The sequence below is a fragment of the Pholcus phalangioides genome, unplaced genomic scaffold (assembly GCF_987345545.1).
Source record: "Pholcus phalangioides strain wild (caught in Gottingen) unplaced genomic scaffold, Ppha-v1.0 ptg000003l_1, whole genome shotgun sequence".
Taxonomy (NCBI): Eukaryota; Metazoa; Arthropoda; class Arachnida; order Araneae; family Pholcidae; genus Pholcus; species Pholcus phalangioides.
Genome location: NW_028301596.1, coordinates 17941448 through 17951087, shown reverse-complemented (window position 1 = coordinate 17951087; position 9640 = coordinate 17941448). Strand labels below are relative to the sequence as shown.

The following is a 9640-nucleotide window of genomic DNA, read 5'->3' as shown; positions in this document are numbered from 1 at the left end:
AATAACCCGCGAAATACGAAAATGGTTGGATTGACATCTACAGCTTTCATCACAGAGGCAACCGACAAAAAAAAGCAATGACATGACGGCTTTGACCGCTATATTCTTAGATGTCCAAAAAAATTTACATATCGTAATTTTCGATGATTAATTTGTTTTCATAGAAAAATGTGTGATTTAGATTTTAGTTCATGTGTTTTTCTCGCTAGTATTGGAAACTAAGTTTCTGGGTTCTCGTCTGAATGGTTTGTCAAAAAAAAAAGAAGTTATAAAAGATTATACCGTCTGCATTTACATCCTCCTCAGGTACCAGCGCTGGTTCTAGCGGCTTGAGCTGTACTCAGCTGTTGACGTGTGTGTTTACATTAGGATCCATTTTATTTACGTGTCAAATTGCGCTTGTCGGGAAGATGAAAAAGACGGCAATTAAAGACAAAATCGAAGGCAATGAGTTGGATTTGAGTATGAACGGGCTCACCGAAGTCCCTGTTCAAGAACTGGTGAGTATAGCTTGCATTACTACTTTATTTGAGTTAGTGTGTCACATGATTGCTGCCCCCTTCCCGGTCAAAAATCTGCATGAGGAGGGCCCCCAATCTATATTAAGTTAATTGTGTGAATAAGCAATGAAAAATGTTCATCGTCAGTCCCTAGACTGGAGCCCTGGGGGCCGTACATTGGTGAGATAGAGGCACCCTAAACAAACTAACGTAAACCATTGTTTCTTACCTTTTTTTAGCCCATGGCCCCTTCTTATCCAGGAAACCCTGCACTCATCCACGAGCTACACTTTTCTTACTCATTGAATTCTTTGAGTAAAAATGACAGTGTATGAAAATTTTATGAATTCGCTTGGCTTTAATTTTATTAGTTAAAATTAGCCAAGGGGTCTTGAAGAGGCCCCCTTGGCTAAACATCAATGAGCTTCCCTCATGAGAGAAAGGTTATGCAGTATGAACATGATCAGCTGTTGACATGCATGTTTATACTGAATATTATCTTATTGCTCCCCATTTTATCCAGGGACCCTTACACTTATCCAGGAGCAAGAGGCTTTTCTTACTACTTATTAAATTCTTTAGATAAATTACAGTGAATGAAAATTTTATGAATAAACTGGAGACCCTTTGGCAGGTCAATGAGCTTCCTTCTTTGGGAATTGGAGGGAGGGTATGCATGCAAGGCTGCAACTAGAGACTTTGTTAGCCAGAACAACCATGCATTAGGCACCCCTGTTTGATGTATAAAGAGCAGTTGATGGGCAATTTCCCCCCACCCAGTCCAGCGCCCGGAGCACCAGAGCCAATTATTTCCCCCAGTTGCAGCCCTGTGTGCATGGCCCTCTTGATGTCATGGGCAGAGATATGGGGTTGGTACAATATGTCACTAGGCAGTGATGCCTACTATATTGGAGTCTAGACAAATGTGAATTGTGGTATCTTGTATTTTAAACTGAGCCATGTTAATTGTTTTTCTTTGTGTCAGCTCCTAGTTTTATGAGTGTTTCAGTATTTTAAAATGTATGAATGAAAATTAGCTTTTCGTTCTCTTATATTTCCCTTTTAGGCAAACGCACCAAAAGCAACTCATCTTGACCTTTCTTGCAATGAGATACACTCACTTCCGGTTCGTATTTTTATTTCTCTGTCCTTCAATTATATATTTAATTAACCGTGTTAGGTTAGCTTACATCAATTGCTTGTTCCTGAACCTTTCAAGTTTCAATACAGGACATTGCAAAGGAAAAAAATTGATAATTGAAGGAACAATTGTAATTTATTACTAAAAAATTGCCAAACAACAGTGAGAAAGAGCTGCAAATCGTAGTGAAGTAGAATGTGTTCAGGTGCAAAAACGTTCAATGTAGTAAATACCATGTTTCCCCAAAAATAAGCACTAGCATGATTTTTCAGGATGCTCCTAATATAAACCTACCCTGAAAATAAGCCCTAGGTAAAATCGTCAATGAGATGCATTTAGCATGTCATTGCAACACATGAGGGATAATATATCCCTCATGAACTAGATATATATATAATGATAATGGTTTTATTATTTGTATCAAAAATGTAAATGAATGATACCATTGAAATTTATACTCTAAATAAATTATGTGAACAAAAATTAAATTTTCTCTAACACTCAAGCAGGCTTCCCTAGACGAGAGGTGATCGCCTACGTAAACACGTAAATTTCAGACCTTGACTTTTATCAAAGAAAATTTCTTGATGGTAAATAAAAAAAACAACGTATGGCCGGTATTACACTGTAAAAGAACTTATGAAAGTATAAAACTTAAAAAATTTAACTAATAAGTGTATTGATTATATTCAAGCAAGTGTGACCCAATAAGCAATAGGCTTATTGGTTGTTTTCAAGTTTTATAAAAGAATTTTTCTAAAACTTTTACAGTGTAATCTTGGCCTATGACATATTCCGGCTACCCAATGAATGTTATTGTCATAGGCCAAGATTACCTTATAAAATTGTGTGCAATTTTATGAAACTCGAAAATACAACAAATAAGTGTAACGGTTATAGTCTTAGTGGTTGTTTTTTTGTTTAAAGTTTTGTAAAACATCTTTTTAACTTCTATAGTGTAGTGTCTGGCATAAGTATACAACCGGTACAGTTTGACACTGAGGACTGGAAGAAGCGACGAGTATTTGCACCGGGCATGGGCACATCTCCTAGTTGGTTCTGAAAATCTAAACCGAACTTACTGTGAGAAGAAACAACACCCAAAAGAAATGTTTTCTGAAGTTTTAATTTTTTGTCGGTTTTTGCGTAGCCATCATTGAAAAATGTCTTCTAAAAGATAGTTATTCTACCAAAAAATAAGCCTTAGCATAATTTTTCAGGATGCTCCTAACATAACTACCCCGAAAATAAGCCTTCATCCATTTTTGAAAGAAAAATTAATATAAGATGGGTCTTATTTTCAGGGATACACCATATACGAGATAAATTATTTGTTGTCATAATTTTGATAATGAAATTTATATCACAGAAATTTTCATTAACAACTTCATTAAATGTTACATATGCCACTGAAATTGGGGGGAGGTGATATGGTAATGTCCAAAAAAAAAAAAACATCATGAAAAATTGTTACCTTAATTCTGCCATTCAAAAGTTTTGGAACGTATTTTATTATGGAAAAATGCACATACAGATAGAACCTGTTCATTTAATCTTTCCTTTCAAGTAACTAACCTTGTGCAATCATGAATTTTTTCCATCATTCATACCGAGATGTAAATGTGGTTTTTTTTTTTTTTTTTTTTTTTGCATCCTCCACTGCCTGTGTCACTGCACTTCTTCAGAACTGGAGAATTGGTGCCCCTTTTAAGAAAATTCTTCATCAGAGGGAAAAATGTCACTTGGGGCAAGATCAGGGAAATAAGCTGGTTGTAGAAATATTGGAATATGATGTTTCGACAGGTAATCTGACACCATGAACTGGCACATTATCGTGATGGGGCACCCAATGCTTGGCATTCCTTAGATCTGGTTGCTTGCGTCTCACTGAATCATGCAGATGTTTAAAGACTCACAGGTCCCTTCTGGTGTCAGGTTACTTGTCAAAACATCAAATTCTGATACTTTCACAAACAACTCATTCCCATGATCATGTCTGATATGTGACTTTTTCCTTTTTTTCCCGTTGAATAAAGAATTTGCTTAAGGGGCTTCAATTCTCGGTTTCAGAGAAGTGCAGCAATGAAAGTACTGGAAGATGTGGCAAAAAAAACTTGTCATCCACATTTACATCTTTGTACGAACAATGGCAAAAATGCATAATTGCACAAGGTAATTCGAAAGAAACACCAAGTAAACGGGTTGTATCTGTACTCAGCGTTCCATAATGAAATAAGTTCCAGAACTTTTTGAATGTAGTTGCATATTTTTGACACTTTGTAGTAAAAATAAGCTTAATGTGTCGTTGGCAGGGCTTCACAGATCCAGGATAGCTGGGAAATCGGTCTTGACACATAAAATTTTCTATACATGATTTGCTAAACTGGACAATAAAAGGATGTCACAAAATTTCCTGATTTCATTGCAGTACGACTTTCAAACATTGTAAAGCGTTATCAAGTCCCAAAATATTTGAAAAGAAAGCATCATAAAGGACTGTTTTTATTTGGCAAAAACCATACTTGCCTGTTAAAAAAATTTGGCTGGCGTATATACAGTCAAACCTCGTTAGTGCGTCACCCGGTTAACACGTCACTCCGCTTACCGGGTCACTTTTTGGAAGTCCCAATTGTCCTCAGGCATGAATTGGCACAGCTATGGCTTACTCTGTTTAACGAATCACTCCGCTTAATAAGTCATATTTTTGCCCCCCCCCCCCATGCGTGGGGGAGCACCAATGAGTCACATGGTGGGCAAAAGTTAGTAGAACCAGAACCAGAATAAAAATTTTAAGGGGATGCCTGGCCCTTAAGCGGGCCATATATTCCCCATACAGGCTGGGGGCCCGTCGCGTCCCCCTGATGAAGGAAAAAAGACAAGGGAGTAATGTTTGTGTAAATATGTATGTGAGTGTACGAGAGGGGAAAGGTTGGGAGAAATTCCTCTTTTGAAAAAGTTAATAAATGGTTCACTGGTTTTCAATTACAATTGCAAGAATTTTTGCGACCGTCCCCGACGGTGACTGGGGCGGAATTGTAGTTAGTAGAAAGTTTAAAAATTCATAAAGCATAAATTCATAGGTTAGCATCGCTAGGTCGCAGGCATTTTTTTAAGGCCTGGAAAAAAACTTAAAAAATAACCGATAGATGGCGCTGACATACATAAGTCAAAGAAAAGATACGCAAATAACAAACAGAATGCCTCAGAATCTTTTATTACAGCAGTATGTATTTTGCATGACCTGACCACCAGTACAGGGGATAACACATTGCCGGAGAGTTACAAATCCAGCAACAGCAGAGTGCAACAGGTTCACATACACGGTTTGCAACAGTGAAATGGTTGTGGATTATGTGTGCAAGTTCTTATAATCATCTTATTTGCATATTTCCACTTCAGCCGCTCGTACCAGCGCCACCTATTCACTGTTTTTGAGGGTTTTTTTCCCTCTCGAAACTTCCTGTGATTCGATGCTAACCCTGCAAACCGTTTTTTATTTAGGTTATTTTCCGGTTTTTATTCATTTTTAAAATTTCTATAGACTTTTTTGCCAACTCTGTGTGTGTGTGTGTGTATAGATATATTTTTTCAACTTGTCGAGCTCTGATCAATGATTGTCTCATTACAATTAAATTAGTACGTAAAATCGAAAGTTTATAGACGTGAAAGATGTCAACAAATGGCATATTGTTTGCGACCAGAGGACAAGTTCGTAAAAAATTGTGTTGTTTGTAAAATTGAACATTGACCGAGTTTTATGAAACCTGGATTCTTAAGTTTATAATCCTACAAAAAGAAAACTTTTGTTTAAAATTGTGGAAAGCAGTCCATTCTTTTTTATGTTAACTGTAATGTATTGTCACAATGTGTTCTTAATTGTAGTTTCTTTTGTGTTCAGAACACTTTCATAACCCTGACGCACTTGGTGAAGATAGATTTGAGTAAGAATTTCCTAACCGAGCTTCCACAAAACTTTGGTAAACTGTCGAATCTAGAGTATTTGGATCTATACGGAAATCAGCTGACTATGCTTCCTGTGAGTTTCTGCCGTTTAAAAAGATTAAGATGGCTGGATCTCAAGAACAACCCTCTGACACATACACTTAAAAACATCGCCGGGGACTGCCTGGATCCGAAGCAGTGCCAGGCCTGTGCAAAAAATGTAAGAACTTGTTCTTAATTCATTCATTCAATTATTAATGGCGGTCTTGGTGTTTTTCACAATATTATTTTTGACACTACCAAATGGTTATTTGTATAATTTTGAAACTAAATGAGTAGTGTATAATATTGGATTACATAAATTTGGTTGAGTCAATTTCTTTTTTTCAGATTGTAGCATACATGCAGTCCGTGGAATCTGAACTTGAAAGACAGAAGCAGAAACGCTTGAAAGAAGAAAGAGGTGAATATTGTGAAAAGTATTGGCATTATTAGCAACAAAAGTTGTGATTCTAGAATTATATGTTGTCCCCCCCCCCCCCCCCCCGCCCGAAACATGCTCATGCAAATTTTTACTTTTTGGGTTTATCAGCTGAACTAAAAGAGTGATATTTGATGTGGTACCAGTGCCATTTATCATTTTCATTTCATATATTTACATATATACACTTTTTTTTTAATTGAAGCCAGAGAAGCTGCAAGATTAGCGAAAGAGCAAGAAGAGCTTGCAGAACAGAGGAGAATTAAGAAAGCTGAACGAGAGAAGAGGAAAGCTGAAAAGAAAGAAAAAATCACTAGTCAACCAAAACTTAATAGTGAAAATGATACTTTCAAAAATGGTATGCATTGATTGTGGTGAATCAGTCAATTTCAATCAAACGTAGGCTATCTTATGAATCAGAAAAGCTCCTTTTCCATAAAAAATGCTCATTAGATCTGGTCACTCACTAAATCTGTTTCAAGTAATTGAAAAATAGAGAGACAGTTGCTATGCAATTAGCATTGTACCAAACAAAATTGCAATTATTTGCTCTTTAAATGTAGACTCTCACGAAAAGCGGGCTCACTATATGTGAGTTCAACTGTATATTTGTTCCACTGGGAGTTTTTTGGGCCACGGAAATGATGCTGGGTACCCTGTTAAACAAAGAGAAAATGTGTATAAAAAGGTAGCCTAGACTTGAATAATTCTTTAAAAGCATCACTGTTTCTTGTTTGTACTTTGCCATGACTTTTTACCATCATCATGGGAGAAAATCATACTTTGGCAATAATTTCCTTATCATCACTGTAGAAACCACATGCTAGATATATATAGTCCTCCAAGTACGAGATCGGACTTGCCTTTGTCCTGTCATGACATGTTAAACTTTTATATTCTTTTAAATGAAGCAATTGCACGTCAGAACTTGTGTGTGTCAACAACTGAGCTTTCACGTTTGACTTCTTCTAAAAAAGAATAGAATCATCCTATGGGATGTGGCGTAATGCTGTCAAGTCTCATTTGTGCTTGGAGGACTGGAAAAAATAATTCAAGATGAATTAGGGTCAGATAAATTGAGTTTTTTTCTACAGCGGTTCTCAACCGGTGCGCTGCAGAGCTCTTGGGGGGGGGGCCTCTGTGGCCGCTCGAGGTCAGTAAAATTGAAAAAAAAAAAAGGTTCTAAATGTTCTTAAACAATAAAAATAAATCAGTAACTTTGATAAATAAATAAGAAACAGGCCTACGGGGCTCTGCCATAGAAATTATATACGAGAAGGGGGACTCCACGAGTCAGAAAAGGATTGAGGACCACTGTTCTAGTGCATGCCATTCTTATTTATCATGTGTTAGCTTTAACTTTAATTTTTTTTTTTTAAGGCCAAACGACTACAGCAAATGGATCCAAGACAAGTACCAGTTCTAAAACAGGTAATTTATTCTTAATTATAGGGCCGATATTGGTTATATGTACTGTAGATTCTTAATAATCCGCCATTTTTGGTTTTTTTAGCACGTTTTCTTTGAGCATAGATGAGGAAAGCATGTTACTGCATGTTTTCGCGCATAAATTTGTTATTTAAATGGGTTTTTTTTCAATTGACTTCCAGTAATCTGTGATTTGTGTAATTTGGCACACCTTGGTCTGATATGTGTCGGATTAGTAAGAGTCTCTCTCTGTCTATATATATATGTATATATGTGTGTGTATATATATATATATATGTATATATATATACACACACACACTCTCTCTCTCTCTGTATTATGTATTAGGGTAAATGTGATAAATCTTGTTATTATGCATAATATCTGACCATTTTGGTAAGTTTGATAAATTTCCCTTAAATTTATCATTTTTACTGGCGATTGTGCATGATATCCAAGTGTCATTGATGAATTCGATTAAATTCTTTACATTTGCTGATTATTATGCATGATCTTCATTTTGAGATGGACATGAATTTGATGGAAATGACAGATTTGACTGTATATATGATGAATCGTTCTCATTGCAGCTATACGATTTATTATTCAGGTGATGGTAGTTACCAGGTACAATGAACTTCTCAATGAATTTTTACAGAACATCCAGAAATAACTAGTGGACGAATTCTGCAATCAGACCTTGATATAACACTCATATTTAACAAATTTCACGATTGTACCCCAGTATTACAAACTCTCATTTAACAAATTCTTTGATTTAACAAATTTTTTACAAGTTCTCATTTAACAAATTTGCACAGGAACAGGATTCACAAAGAAACAAAAAAAAACCCATTGATTTCATTAAATAGGAGTTAGTTATATCAAAGTCAGGCTATATTCATCAAACATACCACTGAGACTCGTTTAGAAATAAATTCATCAATTACAATTGTGTATTACATATAATCAGAGGTAAAAGTGTTAATTTTTTTAGTGCATATAACGAATTTACCAACGACGCTCGGATATTATGCATTATTCCTGGTAGAATTGATAAATTTATCAAAGTCTATTGTCCTAGATTTTCAATTATGCATAATAACCAATTTATCACATTTACCGTAACATATACATGATCAAGCCCACATAAATGAAGGGATATACTACAGCCAAACCCCGATTTAATGGCTTCTTTTTTTTGTAGAATTCTTGCACTATAACAAATTTGGCTTTATATCGAATCACGTTTTACATGATTTTTCGTTCAAGGCATGGAAAAGGAAGATTTCGTTAAAAAAATTTTTTGTCACTAAGCAGGTTTGGTGTGACATGGGAAGGGGGGGGGGGCTATAAGATTTCAAACTTACATGATCATTGATATAAAATAAAATCTACATAATACATGTCATTTCAAGCACCCAAAAGAACTAAGGAAATTGCTAAAGTGGGTTTAGCTTATAATATCCTCACTTAGAATGTGTTTCCTCGCTTATATTATTATTTTCCCACTGTGGGCCTATTTAATTTCGTGATCCCAACTTTTACTAATACTCCAAATTTAATGTTTAAAGCATTTTCCCTGTGTACAACATTTTTAACATGAAAAAAATTTTCATGCTGGGGTTTTTTTAAAAAAAAAAAAACATTGTGAGCAGAATCCAATATATATTAAACCATAACATGCATGGCTCTGTAAATAAAAGATTCTTTAATTTTTTTTTTCTCCAGGTTCTCGGTGCAAATTTTGTCTCATTTTCACGTTGATGATTCCGCTGCTGTTGGTTATGTGCATATTTGGAGTCCATGTAATGCAAGGCCACGATTTCCAGTTAGCAAGCAGCTCTTTGCTCGAATCATATCTCGAGTTCCAATCAGCTACCCAGGTCTGGTGGAATACTTTCGTATTGCCTCATCTTTCAAGATATCAAGATGAGATCAAAAATTGGTTGAAGTCTGTTGGATTCTCTTAAATAGAAACTTTTGCCCTTTCCCCTCCCCCGATTGTCAAATAAACCTCTATATAGATATCATGTCTTATATTTTCCCACTGACTCTCCTGTGGAGATGTCACCTTAAACGAGCCATTTTGCGACTGTTTTTTTTAAATAAAAAATGTACTATAAGAAATAAATAATTTGAAAACAA

General features: G+C 35.6%; 1 protein-coding gene across 1 annotated transcript; it reads left to right on the top strand.

Moving 5' to 3' along the window:
- Positions 1 to 69: 69 nt before the first annotated feature.
- On the top strand, positions 70 to 9640 carry LOC149088202 (leucine-rich repeat-containing protein 59). The gene is made up of 7 exons (XM_089245515.1): positions 70 to 500; positions 1567 to 1626; positions 5540 to 5803; positions 5974 to 6046; positions 6270 to 6422; positions 7445 to 7495; positions 9224 to 9640. The coding sequence occupies exons 1-7, from the start codon at positions 411 to 413 to the stop codon at positions 9463 to 9465; spliced, it is 933 nt and encodes a 310-aa protein (XP_089101641.1). The 5' UTR covers positions 70 to 410; the 3' UTR covers positions 9466 to 9640.

What these genes read in the sequence shown, in the direction of transcription:
- LOC149088202 (XM_089245515.1), top strand. Translation starts at nt 411, where the DNA reads ATGAAAAAGACGGCAATTAAAGACAAAATCGAAGGCAATGAGTTGGAT. An exon ending in GCCAGGCCTGTGCAAAAAAT is followed by an intron (nt 5,804 to 5,973) that starts GTAAGAACTTGT and finishes TCTTTTTTTCAG; the next exon opens with ATTGTAGCATACATGCAGTC. An exon ending in AAATGATACTTTCAAAAATG is followed by an intron (nt 6,423 to 7,444) that starts GTATGCATTGAT and finishes TTTTTTTTTAAG; the next exon opens with GCCAAACGACTACAGCAAAT.